Genomic DNA, 14,746 nt, shown 5'->3' with positions numbered 1-14,746 from the left:
GACGGGTAAAATTTGACTATCGTTGGTCCTGGAGTATAGTGTGCCCATAATCATACAAGGTAAACTACAACGCCTGATGGAGTATTATAGTATATATGCATGGCACAGCAACAGCATTGTCAAATTGATGGCCAACCTTCATTCCCGTTGAATTCTTTTGAGCTTTGTTCATAAAAAGCTTGTATGATTAGTCGCTTGCATATTGTTCATAAAAAACATACAATTTACATATGCCGAGTTCAAAAAAATAAAATCCTTTTGAGCTTTGTTCAAATGTTAATACACTACTAAACCTCTTTTTTTGGCAATGTGTTAAACTCCATCAAATAGAGTTTAGCCATGTATTAGAAATATTTATGCTTAAGCTATTATTTCTATCATTACAAATACCATCAGCCACGCTACACTAATGAGTCCCTCAGACTCTTGACCCTTGACCCTGCTCCATTTTTTATGTTGGGTGCATCAAAGGCCTGCTTGGTTGACCACCAAAATATGGACATGCTAAAATGTGGGTAAATCTACAAATTTTGGCACTCATTCGGTTGGATTTCAAAAGACAGCCTATCTAACTAAGTGTTATTATGTAATAAAATTTTGGTAAAAAAGATTGTTATATTCGGCCGGTAGAATGAATAGTGCTCAGCTGGTAGATTGAATAGTATTGTGTGTGAGAAAATAAGTCGCAATAAACCAAGTCTAGATAAGCCGAATGCAGGCAGGCCCAACAGTTATGAGGTGGGCATTGGCATCTGGCCATTACGCCTTTGCGGCGGAACGCGCGAAAGCGCCCGACCCACCCGGACACGGCCCAATCCAAGCCCCACCTCGCGCACGCCACGCGAGCGAAACGCTCCTGGTCTCCTCCGTCTCCGCCTAGGGTTCCGGCGATGGCGCACGGCGGCTACCCACGCCGCGGCGCCGCCGTCCGCCGGCCCAAGTCCTCGGCCTCCGCCGGCGTAGCCGACCGCAAGCGGAAGCGGCCTGTCGCCGCCAAGACCGCCTCGCTTAAGAACCAGATCCGCTCCACCGAGCGCTTCCTCCGCAAGGTACTTGCCTAGCCCCGGGGTCTACTCGGTCGAGCTCGGGACCCTCTCGCTGCTCCTCGTTCTGCCCCGTGGATGGGTTTTAGCTGTTGCCTGCGGAGCAGTGGGTGTTGCGACTTGCGAGCCTCTCGGTTTTCTAGTTAACTGAGACATTTCGCCAACCGTAGAGTTGGACTTCAACTAAACATGGTAGTTTGGCATCGATGCTTAATTGCTCGATTGTTAGTTATTTTTCACTAATTGCTAGGGTAGAGGCCTATTGATGTTTCGACTGAGGCCTCCCTTTGTTGCATTCAGGTCAGGTTCATGGTGTAGCTGGATTACTACTGTTCGTTTAGGCAGCTTGTAAAGGTGTCATTCAGTATCAATATTGATTGAAGTAACTAACATATGATATCTGCTGCTCAAGCTGATTGATCAGAAAAGATTATGAAAGGTCTTCATTTGTTCTTGTCAGAGGTAGAAGTGAGGGAGTGCAATTGAACTTGATTTAAAAGTGTGGTCATGACTATGCCCATGTGAAGGAGATGCCTTGTCTGTTTCTGTTTTCATGGATCAAGATTCTTTTCTGTACTCCCAATTACAAGAAACCATAGAGCCCTTTTTGTTTAGCCATGTTGATATGTCAAATGCTATATGTTTAATTTTCAGGACCTTCCTGATGACGTTAGGATTGCTCAAGAGAAGAAACTTGAAGACCTGAAGAGGCAGCAAGAGCTTCAGAATCAACTGGCTGTTCAACGGATAGTACAGTTGAGAGATAGGAAGATAAAATTCTTTGGTCTGTTATTACTCAGCTGTTTTATTCCTATCCATATCTGGTGCTTTTTTTCTGCCTCTGTGCTTACAATCTTCTTGATGTTGGTGTTCAAACTACAAAGAGAGGCGAAAAATTGAGAGGATGATACGGCGCCTTGAGAAGAAGCAACGCTCAAATGGTGATGATGTTAGCAATAAGCTGTCGAAATTGCGAGAAGACCTTGAATATGTTAGAGTAAGCTTCCTACACTACTGCCCTGATGAACCTGCTTGAATCTTTCTCCCATTGTTTATCTGGACCTGCTTGAATGTAGCTAAAGCTTATATATCCTTCCTCGTGTGTAGTTTTTCCCAAAGAATGAGAAATATGTCTCGCTGTTCGCTGGAGGGAATACTGTGGATGCGGTTGAAGAGAGGAACAAGTGGCGTAAACAGATCAAAGAGAATCTCATGGCTGCGGCTGCGAGTGGAAAAGATTTAGAAGGTGCATGTTTGTGTTACTAGTTCTCTTGATAACCTTTGAAATCTGCACTGTCCATTTGACTGGATATCAAGTACGTAAATTACTAAACTCAATTCTTGACCATTCAACAGAGACAGCAAGCGATGACGATACCTTGGATGTGAGTGATGACGACTTCTTTATGTCTGGAAGTTCAAGTGATGAAGAGGCTGATGATGAGTGGACTGACAAAAGTGCTAAGTATGATTCACAAACCACAGCTCTTGGCCATTGCAGTTGCAACATGTTATCATGCTATCACTTATTTATACGAAGTTCTAAATCTAATAAAATTAATTGAACTGTTCTTGGGTGAGCATTGCTAGTGCTGTGCTAATGTGTTCTTATTTTTTTCTTTTACTTGGTGTGCTAATGTTACTAGTGCTAACCTTCTGCAGGGAACCAGCTTCCAGTGCTTCAGGTAGAGCAGCATCTGGCATGTCAAGCGATGAAAAGAACCAGGTACCTTTAGAAGGGGCTGTCTTAGTTTTATTCTGAGTTCTGACAAGCTAATACAATTTGCATTTCCTTGTATTTAACCCCACCTATTCTGTTTTGCAGCGTCAGAGAGATGCTCGGGTTCTTATGCCACCACCTCGCTCATTAGCTCCAAATAGAGGCAGATCTGCAGATAAACGTGTGATATCCAGCTCAAGCAATACTTCAAACAGCACAAGCGGCGAATCATTTAAGAATAGAAGATTACCAAATCATCCTGGGGATCATAACAGCAATCTGAGTTCAAATTCTGATGCTCATAAACCACGTCGCAAGAGGAGGCATAAGAAGAAAAAGAAGCTGGTATAAATTTGCATCAACGCTGTGTATCTTTTTAATGATGTCATATTTTACAAAACAGAAGATAAATTGGTTCTAAAACCTTGCATCCATCTTTTTTTTTCAAACTGCACTATGAGGTTCTATCTCTGTGGTCCCTTGGATGCTTCTGTGAAATCTGCATCTTGTTATCATCGTGTTTGTATTCCCAAATAATCATAGTAGCTGTTGTGTGGGCACCTCTGTTACGCGGATACTCCTAGGAGGTGGCGTATCCGTATCCGATACGTATCGGATACGGATACGCCCCGGATACGCCTCGGATACGTTTCTAGCCGTATCTTGAAAAAACGGATACGTATTTGCTTGGATACGCGTATCCGATACTTTTGGGCCAGATGGGATACAGACCAAAGCAGTAATCAGCCTACCCAAATGCTGTTTTGGTAGTAAGAGATGATACAAAATGATGAACTTGCTGCAATAGAACTGTAGAACTAGATGAGCAGCAACTGAAGAACCCCTTGTGGAATCAGTTGTGCTTTTAGAGAAGGCTAGTTATAGAGGTAATGTTATATGGACATGCAAGTATTGCACATCTGAGTATAGGGGAAGTTACTCAAGAGTAAAATCTCACTTGCTGAATATCTATGTGATATTTATGTGTAATTATTAATTATCCTAGCCGTATCCCCGTACCAGTGTTTTTTGGGAAAGTGCGTATCCGCGTATCCGATACCCGTACCAGTATCCGTGTAACATAGGTGGGCACTCATAAGGCTTCGAAAATTAAAATCAAAAGGATTGTTCATGTATCATACAATTCGTAAGTGGGGATGTACATAAACAGTAACTGTAATAAAATACCAATAGCTTGGACAATTCTTTTTAAAATCATAGGAAGGGAAATCTAGCCACATGATGTTTGTGTGGCTGGTACCTATGTTTAGACAAGTTGATGATGGTATCTGCCCAGTTGGTTTTGCATTGGACCATTTGTCTGCCATAAAGAAACGATTGTGTGATTATTTGTCTCTTGTACTTGATGTTATTAATCGATATATGCAGTCTCACGATGCTACTTGTGTACCTCAACAGGCATGAATATTCCGGAAGCGCGTGTGAAACGTGGAGGCGGGAGCTGAGATTCCCAGCGATGTTTGACTTTGAGCCTGTTCAATTTGTAAAGGAAACAAACACTGTATGTTTGGTGTGCCTGTGCAAGTTGATGATTTTGTATGCTTTCCTGATGTAAAACGACTCTGCATCCATTTGTTCACGGATGTCACTTACAGTGCCTAGACCCTGGCAATCTACCGATTACAGGATGGCGTGTTGGGTTTCCTCGCGAAATTACGTTTTTCATGATCCCTCATTAACTCATGGTACTTGAAGGGTGGAACAGGGACAGCTCCATGGCTTCAGGACACCCTGTGTCTTGGTCTGAAAGGGGTTGCTTTTATCCTTGCTAGGCTGTGAATCGGTTGTCTGCTGGCTGCTCCCAGCTCTCTGAGATCTCATGACCTGAATGCATGATACGTATGTTGCATTGTCCCCCAGCTGTCTGATTCGCATCTACTGGTGTGGTGTGGGTCTGCTGCGCGTTGTCCGTTGCTGAAGCGTTTTCACCGTCAGTTGCAAGGGGGGCTTTTACTGTTGTTCTATAGCGCCCTGATTTTCCCCTTTACCGAGTGATGTTTACAGTGCCGGTAACATTTCGTTGTCGCCTGACTCGCTACCTGAATTTCTCTTGCAGCCATGCATTTGCATGGCCCCTGCCTGGAGGTCCCGGCTGTGGTGGCCGCTGCGCTGCAGTGACATTCTGGCTGCAGGTCTCCTGGTGCCGTCGTCATCGTCCATCACCCATCCAGGGATTCCTCTGCGTCTTCTGCTGTGCTCTATGTTACGTGTCGTCACTCTCAAGTGTTCATGTGCTAAGCATGTGTATGTATCTGTGTGTTGCACGGGATCTTTTACTGTTTGGACGCTTCTGTTTCTATTTGCAAATATCCATCATCCTGCGTAACAGAACAAAAGATCGAATGGGATTGGGGAGGGAATGCGTGCCTGTTTCTTTATGGAGATTTGAATGCTTGTCTGCCAATTTTTGGCACGAATCTTTGATATTATCGGTACAGAGATGGTTGCGGCAATGCACGGTTGTCTTGTGCCTGGCCATCCATGGCGCAGTCTTAACGGCAATCTCCCTGCTCTACCAGATTAGTTGCAAACGATGGTCATTGATGGCTATCGGTTACCAGAAAGGACTTTGTCGAGTTTACTCAGATCTAATGCCTTGCAAGTCGCGATTTTTTTTTCCGTTACGACTCTCATGAACTTCGCCGACACGCACTACGAATGGGTAGACATGAACGAAGAGACAATGAAAAAGAAGCAGGTTTATTATCAGACAGAACAGTTGGCACAAAAGTTTTTTTTTTTACTTTTGTCATCACACAGGAGATGTACTAAGAAGAAAAGAACATCGATACAATTTTATTTGAAATCAAATTTCCCTCTCGTTTCTTGCACATATTTCGCTCAGCATCAAACTTTGTTCACTCATACAAAAAGGGAAATTCAAAATTACAAATGAAACAGCTTCATCATATGTACACAGATCCTAGTTCATCCCCTCCACTACTTGGCTGAATGTGTGTGATCTGCAGACCAACACAGCACCGCCCATCTGATGACAAGGGGCAGCATGATGAGTACCCCGCCGTCACCTATATACATGTGCATGTGTGGGTGTGTTCGTGTATGGCAACCTGGCCGTAGAACACGATGCACCTAGGCATGCATGTATGGGCTGGCCGCCGCCCTCCCCATGCAGGTATCCATCCGACGCCTTCAACCCCATGTCTGTACTCGTAGATTGATGGAGCACCATGCGCATCCATCGAATGATCGATAGATCTCTCGTGAGTCTGACCAGATGATGACCTATACATCTGATCCACACGCGTCCAACAAATTCTCGCGATGGACGTCGACACTCGGATCATCTTGCTTCGGAGCCCCTCATGATCCTCAGCTTCTTGCAAGAACAGATGAACATACTGCAAAATCCACAGAAAATATATAGCAACTCGTCAGACCAGCTGATTATTCTTCCTTTATTCATGCATGGATGGGAGCCATGGAGCTAGCTAGGAATACTCAGATCTGCTTGGTACTTACTCCCATGGCACGTCGCCGGCGAGCATGAGGTCGCCGTCCTTGTCCTCGTAGGCGATGGCGAACTGGCAGCCGCCGTCGGCCGCCGCCGAGGAGAAGCAGCCGAAGAGCGCGTCCAGCGCGTCCCTCAGCTCCCTGTACCCGCCGTACGTCCGAAGGTCCACCTTCCGGAGGTAGGGCGCTCCGTCCATGCTCACCTTCACGTACAGCCCCCCCTGCTGCTCACCACCCTGCTTGGTCGTCCTCGCCGACGCTGCCTCCGCCGCCGCATGGAACGCGTTCTTCCGGTACGCCCTCACCGGCGGCCACCCCACCACCTGCACCCTGCGCGTTCACAAGCGCACAAACGCGTCAGCTCATCAAGCTCAACTGCTGCTGAGGAGATTCAGATGATGAAGCAGTCTCGCCATATATCATGGGCGCGTGTAATCAACACGCACGGCACTTACTTGGAGGCCGGCGCGGCGTCGTCGTCATGGCCACCGGTCCCGGAGGCCTCGCTCTTCACCGCCGACGACGACCGTTTCGCCGCCGCCGGCTTCCTTGCCGGCTGCACGACCGTGACATCGCCGCCGGGCGGGCCGAGACGCAGCTCCGCGTCGATCATCATCTCCATGGCCGAACCCACAAAAAGATCTCGGATGCAGCGACAACGAACTCACCGAGAAGATAGAGGAAGAAGAGAGAGGGAGATCGAGAGCCTGAATAGAATGCTTGGCTTGCACTGCTCGTGCTCGTCGTTTGGTTGCGTGCCTTGGAGGCTCGCATATATAGAGGCGGCTGGTTAGCAGCTAGCAGTTGCGTGCACTAGTCCAAGCCCCGCTTCAAGCAAGCAGGGGCAGCTCTTGATCAAAAAAAAAAAAGCAAGCAGGGGCAGCTAGCCAGCTCGTGCCAGGACCAGGACACGTCGCTAGCCGTATGGCAGGTGGGGCCAGGGGGACACGGAGGGCGGGCCGTGGGGCCGGGGGTCGGTGTCCGCCGGGGCCCGGCAGACAGGCGGGGCCCAGGTCGGGGGTAGATTCCTTGCGACGGACGGCCGTTGCCGCGGGCCGGCAGCGCATGTGGGTGCGGCTGGGGGCCCGGCGGTCTGTGGGCCAGGCGCTGCCAACCAAGCGGGGCTCACACGTGTCGCGGCTCGGCCAGTCTGGTCTCGCTTGGATGGGCCGTGGACGCATGCAGCGCCCAGCTCACGGGCCACGTCGGCGCGTCCTCCGTGGTGGAGCATACACGACGTCGTACGCGTAGAGCGAGCTAGCGACGCGACGGCACTGTAGATTCGTGCTGGCGCCCTCGCAGAAGAGTACCAGACAGAGCTAGCCTAGCCAGCCTGGAGATTCAAATCCTCTGCAAGCTAGCCTTGTTCAAATCTGAAAAACGTTAACTCTAAAAAAAAATGAAGTAATCGGTAACCTAAACTCTTAGAACAAGCCCCGTTATCCAATGAAAGAACGATTAATCTATTATCTTATTATTTGGCCAACAAACGGAGCCTCCACGTTCGCTCTCAAGGCCTAGAAATTTCCACGTTAATCGAAAGAAATAGAAAAATAAAAATTACCCACCACTGCCATTACGATAAAAATTAGCCTAAAATATCACTGTGCCTAATTAAAAATCACCCACCAATGCCATTATGAAAAATTAAATATAAAATATCATTTAGCTATGTATCAGTTACAAATATATATTATTAATAAAAACTAAAGCTAACAACAATCAATCAAAATAAAATGAAAATAAGAATAATTATCTGCATAATATTATTAAAGCTCAACAAATCAAATTGTTATTATAGGTAGATCATAGTTGAATTGTTTTAAACTTTTAATCAACAATAAGACATAATTTACGATAATGAATAGGATGATGTATGGTAAAAAAATAGTATAACCTTTAAGTAAAGATACAACGATATGCAAAATTTTAAATTTTCAATACTAGCCGCGCAAATGCGCGGGCTATACGCCTAGTTAGTAATAAAGCAAAAGTGTGTTCAGAACAATAACAAGCCTACTTTTAAAGTTATTTACATCGATCGTAAGATTTATTATTCGAACAGAATCCTTAGATTCCTAACGCTGCCGTTTCGATTTAGTTGCTCCTGCACAACCAGGGGATGAGAGGAACAAAATCGATATCCCGGCCGGGAACCAAACAGGCAGGTCAATGATGAACCATGCAGGCCAACCAGCCGCCGCACGATACACGGAGCAGCAACCAGCAAGCAAGCAGGAGCAGCAGCTCGTCGATCGCATCTCGCCGCCCTCACGCCCGCGGCCTGCCCAACGATCGACGGATCGGCCCGGCACCAACCAACGGGGGCATCGGGCATGCCTAGGGTGGTAATGGGCCATGGCCCTAATGGCCTCTTCACAGCCCAATAAAACCCTTAAAATTTTTAGTTCAAAAATACATATGTTTAGAGCCCGGCCCTTTTAGAGTCCGATCCTTAGATTTTCTAGTTCAAAATGTTGGGCCCTTTACCACCCCTAGGCATGGCCCAACGGCGAGCGTGCACCAACCAGGCAAGCAACGCACGCGAAGAGGAAATCATGCGGCGCACGCGCACGGACACATGCATGCATGCATGCCGGCGCGGCAGGCAGCTACTACTACAGGAGAGCAGCAGGAGGAGGAGGGTATTGATGAGCGCACCAACCCACCCGGAGCGAGCAGAGAGCAGCGGCACCGGACCAGACATGCTTTCGCCTGCCCGGTTGGTGCCTGTCCCCCTCTTGACAAGGAGCTAGCCAGCAGCACCAGCACGCACGCACACGCATCTCCTCTCGCGTCCGCCGTCGCCTCGCGCCACCACGGCACCACCCATGCAATGCAGATCAAATAATCCTCCCATCCCACCGGTGTCCACGGCTCCGGTCATGGCCGCTCTCGGGCATGATGGGTCGGTTAGTTGGCCTGCCATGTCAGTAGGTGCGCGCATGCAGCGCCTGGAACGATCGCTCCAACTCGCTGTCACGCCCGCACGTACGTGCTGCGCAGCCGCGGCGGCGGCGACGTTGATTGTTCGGCCGGTGGCCGGTGGGTCACGGCATGTGCAGTAGCTACACGGTATCGGTGGTGGATGCGGGGGGGGGGGGGGGGGGGGGAGGGGTGCGTGCGATCTGTCTGTCCATCACGCCCGGTCGTCGAGCTCCTACCGGCCGGCACGGCCACGGCGTTGTGCAGAGATTATGGCGCCGATCGAGTTGCCCGGGGCGCCGGGTGCCGATAATAAAAGGAGATCGAGCAACTTGCGATCAACGCAATACTTGGAGAGGGTTCGTTGAGCGATCGATCAAGCGCGTCCATGCCGGTCGTCGTCTCGTCTCCGGTGGCAATGGCATCATCGCGAGGCGACACTGTGCGGGCAAGCTATTGCTGAACAGCGCCGGGGATTCTGAAAGAAGCTTCGATCCAAGTTCTCCGAAACAAAAATAAACGAAGCTTCTTCGATCTAGCTAGCTGGGGAGCATAATTGGCTCGTAGTTTCCTCCAGCGATGGATACGGCATGGAGGCACAGGGGCGCCAGGCCGGATCGACACATCCGGGCCCGGCGGGGCTCCGATCCGGCCGGCCGGAGCAGGCAAGCGCACCCGGGCGTTCGTCACGTAATGGCCAACAAGCCCCCACCACCATCCCCTTCTGCTCCACGGCCGCGGCCAGGAGAGCATGATCACTCAATGCAAGCCGCGCTGCCGCCGCCAGTTCGCCCACGGGAGCTCACGCGCGTCACGCCACGAAGGCACGAAACCCCGCCGTGCGCTTGCCTTGCCCGCTCTCTTTACTCGTCTGCCGGCTGCTTGCCCCCGAGCAGCGAGCAACCAGCCCCGCACCCCGCACCGCCGGGCCACGGGCAGAACACGCGTGGCGCGCGCTGCGGGCACCACCGCGACTGCGCGGGGCGCGCGTACGTGCCGCGCGGGCGCGCACCCGCCGGCGGACGGGCTCCCCCACCGGCGTGGGCGCGCGTGCCGTGACCCCCTTCCGGGCGTACAGCCCCATGGGTCCTTGCCGAGCTACGTGGCCGTAGTACGCCGCCTCCGCGCACGCAGGTTCCACGCACCGTATCGCTAGTCCTACCTGTTGATTCTCTGAAACTTGCATAGTTGCATTGGCGATCCCTGTCCCTGATCTCATTCGTCTTCAGCCAACGCCACTGGCTCTCTGAGCAAACGCCAAGCTACAGCTTTGCCACTATAATGAATGTATAAACCAACGCCACTGGCTCTCTGAGCTCAGAACTTCAGATCACAAAAAAAAAGAGCTGCGGCAAAAAACACCTGAATGTATAAACCAACAGCGATAATGAAACAAAAAAAATACAATTAAGCACGTCACAGACAACAAATCAACAGCTGCAATTTGTACGCATCAAACAACGGATCAAGTGCTTCACTTGAAGCTTTATTTACTGATAAAGGTCGTAGAGTTTTTCTTTCAAAGAAACAAAAAAAAAGGCCGTGCAGTTTCTATAATACTAGCTTGTATATATAACTTAGTTACATCTTTCAGGTCGTGCAGTTATTTATCTATAATATACTTAAGCATGTATCCAATCACTTATCTAGTTCTTTTCAGTCTCGGCGTACTTCTGCGTGGCCGCCACCATCTCCATCAGGTCCATCTCCTCCTTCACATGCACAGTCTCCATCTGAGCTGATCCGGCACCGGCAGGCTCAGCGCATCCCAGGGCGTCGTCGTCCCACATCATCTCCATGTCAATCTCAGGATCGACCTTGATCGCCTGATCGAGATGGTTGAAGATGTAGCTCATGTCGACGTCCTCGTCCACCGCGAAGACTTGGAAGCAGCTGGCGTCCTCCTTTGTATCGAACAGGCCTTCGCACATGTCAGCTACTGAAAAGTCATCACTGCAGATAGGGGCTAGGAGTTCTTCACAGGACTGATCAGTCTCCCTGCGATTGTACTCGTGCACGCCGAGCATCCCCTGGAGATCCAGTATGTCGGACGGCCTGTGCTCTCCTAGCATTTCGTCGATCTTTGCTGGGTTTGCCCCTGGTGTTGTTGCAGGCGACGACGGTGGCAGTGTGGGCTGAGCAAGAGGCGCAACGTTCTTGCTTGGGCCGATGCCAAGGCCTTTGATGTAGTTCTGAAGAAGGGTGCCTGACTTGGGGCGCTTGGAGCTAGTGCGGCTACGCCGTCGCGCAAACTGCCTCCTCTTTGTTGCGTTCCAGTGGTTTTTTATGGAGTTCTCTGTTCTACCGGGCAGGCGCTTAGCTATCTCTGCCCATTTGTTGCCCACTTCCTTGTGTGCCTGTATCAGGACCATGTCTTCCTCCTCACTCCAAATGTCTTTCTGCATTTGCGATTCCATAAGAAGGAGGTTAATCTAATCCATGCGTGAATGGTATTATTGAGATACTATCATGATGACATGAAATTTTCTAATACCAAAAGAGACATCTAAACTTGTAAAAACCTGAATGGCCATTTTTGTGCTTTACAGTTTCTTGTGGTTTCCACCTTTTTTCTATTTATCTTTATATAAATTTCTAATGGTGATTAACTAAGTCTGATAGATTTTCTTTTTCTTCTTTTTTGGGAGGTTTTCCTCATTGTTGTGACTATCTATCAATCAATTTTCGAACTTATTACATATTCGTTTTCCCCCATGTTAAGGTAAAGTGAATTTTTTCTACTGCTTTACTACTGGACCAATAAAAATACATATAACTGATGCTCCAAATTAAAGAAAAATGCATTTTAAGGTGAATTACATGCTGAGAGACAGTTAACTGCCAATTTGAGTGTGTCCAACCAAAATGTAGTAACACGTAACTGCATATAATACTCTCTCTTTTCCACAAAAAAGAAAATAATTCTCTCTCGTGTCCCTATCTCTCTCTGGTCTTTATCTTTCTCCCCTCAGGACACTTGATTATCTAATACGCAACCAAAAATTACTAAGGTTGACTGGTAACTCCAAGAATTTAATGCGCCCATAATGCATTGCATGTTTGACTATGACCTTTGCCAGTTTGCCTAATATTACTGAATGTGTTGAGATCAAATTTTCATAGAAGGCCAATAATTATTTAAAAAAAATGCTAAGCACTGCAATGCAGAAAATACTAGTATGACCTGATAAGAATACTCCACTTTTACTTCGCTACAGATTAATATTGGTTTTGTCCCAGCAACAACAAACCGACAGATGTGCTCAAAATGAAAAACATTGAACTGGAGAAAGAGGTGCACCTTGATGTTCGGCCTCAAATGGTTGTGCCATCTTTCTCTGCACTGCTTTCCTACTCTTCCTGGCAACATTTGTGCTATGAAAGACCACTTCCTCAGTCCAAACTGTTCCACTAATTTTACCAGTTTCCTGTTAAAATTTCCAAAAAATTTAACCGATTGATAGACAAGAAAGAACAAAAGTCATGACTTGCAGTAGAGTTTTTTTACTTTTAGGAGGATAAAAAGTAAGCATCGATAAATTTTACCTATCCTCTTCTGGCGTCCATTGCCCTTTCACAACATTGGGTTTCTTCAGAGAATTACTAGAGGTCTTCTTTCTTGGCACAAACCTGTCACTCATCTCATAAGCCTTATATGATCCGAGGCCAGTTTCTATGAGATTAGAAACCTCGGTTTTGGGAGTCAGCAGAGGCAGCTGAGATCCAAATCTGTGACTGATCGATGAAGCATGGTTGAAGATGGGCTTCTTGATTTCTCTTTCATCAAAGTACTGGTGTCCAAGGTCGTTGAAGGTTGCAGGGGGTACCATAGAGCCAGCAGATATATAGTCCCCAATAGCTTCAAATGGATGATCAGCAGGATGGAAGTCATAGTATCCATTCTGCTGCTGCATGCAATCAAATGGCAAGTAATTACAAATCCCTGCGTTGGGCTGAAAGCAACTGAAATCCATTGGGGATTTCAGAAGCTATGTAAGGTAGGGGGGGAGAGAGATTGAGTAGCAATTTTGTTATCTGCCTACACCTCTCAGGAAAGAGAATTGTACGGGGGGTGTCGTAATATATAGAGTCCTAAACAAGACTTGTTCCCTTCAACACAACAACTTAATGAAACTTAATATTTTATTACTTATTGCTAGTTAATGACCTTATTTACTGTCACTAATACTAAACGACTTCTTGCATTCCATGGAAGGGGTAATAAAGGACCCTTTAATCTCAAACTTGGCATACACACATCTTACTGCTGCAGATATCACTAGTGGTACGGCATCTGATCGAGTGCCTGGCTGCGTGACATCTAATGACACAAACGCAATTCAGACGCAGCATACGGTATACGCAACAGAATACACAATCCAATTACAGTATCAGGCTTCGGTGGCATTCATACAGGGAAAAGAAAAAAAATCCTGTACGAATTGAACTATAGTGATCAAGAAACATGTGGAGCCGGTTGAGGGTTGGTGGTCAAACCTGGAGATGAGTAGGGTCCGTGTGTAGGTGATCGACAGGGTTAGGATTGCGCTTGCCTGATCATGTGGTTACAGAGTGACAGAAACGAGCAGACCTGGGCTCAAGTCTTTGCCGCCACCGCCCGCGGCTACGGCTGCGCGGATCGCAGTGAGCGTCAGACGCACGGAGGGGAGGAGCGGGCGAGTGGCGTCACCGATACGGCGGCAAAAGGAGAGGGTGGAGCGGCGGCCGGCGGCGAGAAGAGGCAGCGAGGACACGAGAAGCCAAACCGTTGTTTCCCGATTGGGCTGGCCCACAAAAACGGCCCAGGTCATGGACGTTTTGGGCTTAAACCCACCATTGAAATTGACTTCTTGCCAATTCATTCACTATTGGAAAGTCTATTTTGCCCCTCTCAACTTTGGCTAAAATTGGACGACGAAACTGTAGCTATAAATTAATTACAAAAAATATGTATATATATATAAAGCTATAATAAAAAATTATACTAAAGTATATCATGTAATATGTTCACTATATAGATCTACTCACGTGGAGTCCAACAAAATTAGACTTTCTATTTTATATCTTTTTATTTGCTATAATTTTTCAAAAAATTGGTCAAAATATAAACATAAAATAAAAGGAGAAAAAATACTACCACCTTAGCTTCAAACCGCTTAGGGAGGTCATATGAATGGTTTGACAAGTGTGCGGAGTCTAACGGGCGGTTTTATGATGCAGGGAGAAGAGGCAGATTCGGCCGAAGTTGAGGAAGACTAAAAGGATCGTATGGACCCATACTGGGCCGATTTCTAACTCCCCCCTCCCCGGGCCCGGTCATGGTCGCACTCGATATGGGCCAAACACAAGAGGCCCAGCAGCATCGAACAACACAGCGAGACAGATGGCACGAATCATAAAGAGATCTCTGGCGTCCATTTCCGACTGAACGCTGAGATAAAAAAAATTAGCAGGCTATTATGAAATTTCTGCAAATTTGCATGAATTTCTCCGAGAGATTTGACCTGCGAAGTAGCTGGCCGAACAGGTCGGCGACTTGGCGTGGTTGTGAGTTGTGACGCTG

At 47.7% G+C, this 14,746-nt stretch overlaps 3 protein-coding genes across 3 annotated transcripts; 1 reads left to right on the top strand and 2 right to left on the bottom strand.

Moving 5' to 3' along the window:
- The first annotated feature begins 766 nt into the window (after nucleotides 1-766).
- On the top strand, nucleotides 767-4,533 carry LOC120649453 (rRNA-processing protein efg1-like). The gene is made up of 8 exons (XM_039926246.1): nucleotides 767-1,049; nucleotides 1,698-1,827; nucleotides 1,928-2,040; nucleotides 2,151-2,289; nucleotides 2,400-2,508; nucleotides 2,706-2,769; nucleotides 2,869-3,108; nucleotides 4,183-4,533. The coding sequence occupies exons 1-8, from the start codon at nucleotides 891-893 to the stop codon at nucleotides 4,186-4,188; spliced, it is 960 nt and encodes a 319-aa protein (XP_039782180.1). The 5' UTR covers nucleotides 767-890; the 3' UTR covers nucleotides 4,189-4,533.
- A 970-nt stretch (nucleotides 4,534-5,503) lies between these two features.
- Nucleotides 5,504-7,035, bottom strand: LOC120649454 (auxin-responsive protein IAA14-like). The gene is made up of 3 exons (XM_039926247.1): nucleotides 6,714-7,035; nucleotides 6,268-6,588; nucleotides 5,504-6,146 (listed from the first exon to the last, which is right to left on the bottom strand). The coding sequence occupies exons 1-3, from the start codon at nucleotides 6,878-6,880 to the stop codon at nucleotides 6,089-6,091; spliced, it is 546 nt and encodes a 181-aa protein (XP_039782181.1). The 5' UTR covers nucleotides 6,881-7,035; the 3' UTR covers nucleotides 5,504-6,088.
- A 3,651-nt stretch (nucleotides 7,036-10,686) lies between these two features.
- On the bottom strand, nucleotides 10,687-13,771 carry LOC120648471 (transcription factor MYB64-like). The gene is made up of 3 exons (XM_039925245.1): nucleotides 12,730-13,771; nucleotides 12,485-12,611; nucleotides 10,687-11,582 (listed from the first exon to the last, which is right to left on the bottom strand). The coding sequence occupies exons 1-3, from the start codon at nucleotides 13,155-13,157 to the stop codon at nucleotides 10,830-10,832; spliced, it is 1,308 nt and encodes a 435-aa protein (XP_039781179.1). The 5' UTR covers nucleotides 13,158-13,771; the 3' UTR covers nucleotides 10,687-10,829.
- Nucleotides 13,772-14,746: the final 975 nt, after the last annotated feature.

The sequence above is a fragment of the Panicum virgatum genome, chromosome 9K (assembly GCF_016808335.1).
Source record: "Panicum virgatum strain AP13 chromosome 9K, P.virgatum_v5, whole genome shotgun sequence".
In the NCBI taxonomy this organism is placed as follows: Eukaryota; Viridiplantae; Streptophyta; class Magnoliopsida; order Poales; family Poaceae; genus Panicum; species Panicum virgatum.
Note: the sequence above shows the minus strand (reverse complement) of the source record. Positions and strands in the feature narration are given on the sequence as shown.

What these genes read in the sequence shown, in the direction of transcription:
- LOC120648471 (XM_039925245.1), bottom strand. Translation starts at nt 13,157, where the DNA reads ATGGATTTCAGTTGCTTTCAGCCCAACGCAGGGATTTGTAATTACTTG. An exon ending in TGGACGCCAGAAGAGGATAG is followed by an intron (nt 12,612 to 12,729) that starts GTAAAATTTATC and finishes AAATTTTAACAG; the next exon opens with GAAACTGGTAAAATTAGTGG. An exon ending in ATTTGAGGCCGAACATCAAG is followed by an intron (nt 11,583 to 12,484) that starts GTGCACCTCTTT and finishes TCGCAAATGCAG; the next exon opens with AAAGACATTTGGAGTGAGGA.
- LOC120649454 (XM_039926247.1), bottom strand. Translation starts at nt 6,880, where the DNA reads ATGGAGATGATGATCGACGCGGAGCTGCGTCTCGGCCCGCCCGGCGGC. An exon ending in GACGCCGCGCCGGCCTCCAA is followed by an intron (nt 6,589 to 6,713) that starts GTAAGTGCCGTG and finishes GTGAACGCGCAG; the next exon opens with GGTGCAGGTGGTGGGGTGGC. An exon ending in GCCGGCGACGTGCCATGGGA is followed by an intron (nt 6,147 to 6,267) that starts GTAAGTACCAAG and finishes TGGATTTTGCAG; the next exon opens with TATGTTCATCTGTTCTTGCA.
- LOC120649453 (XM_039926246.1), top strand. Translation starts at nt 891, where the DNA reads ATGGCGCACGGCGGCTACCCACGCCGCGGCGCCGCCGTCCGCCGGCCC. An exon ending in TAGGAAGATAAAATTCTTTG is followed by an intron (nt 1,828 to 1,927) that starts GTCTGTTATTAC and finishes CAAACTACAAAG; the next exon opens with AGAGGCGAAAAATTGAGAGG. An exon ending in GAGTGGAAAAGATTTAGAAG is followed by an intron (nt 2,290 to 2,399) that starts GTGCATGTTTGT and finishes ACCATTCAACAG; the next exon opens with AGACAGCAAGCGATGACGAT.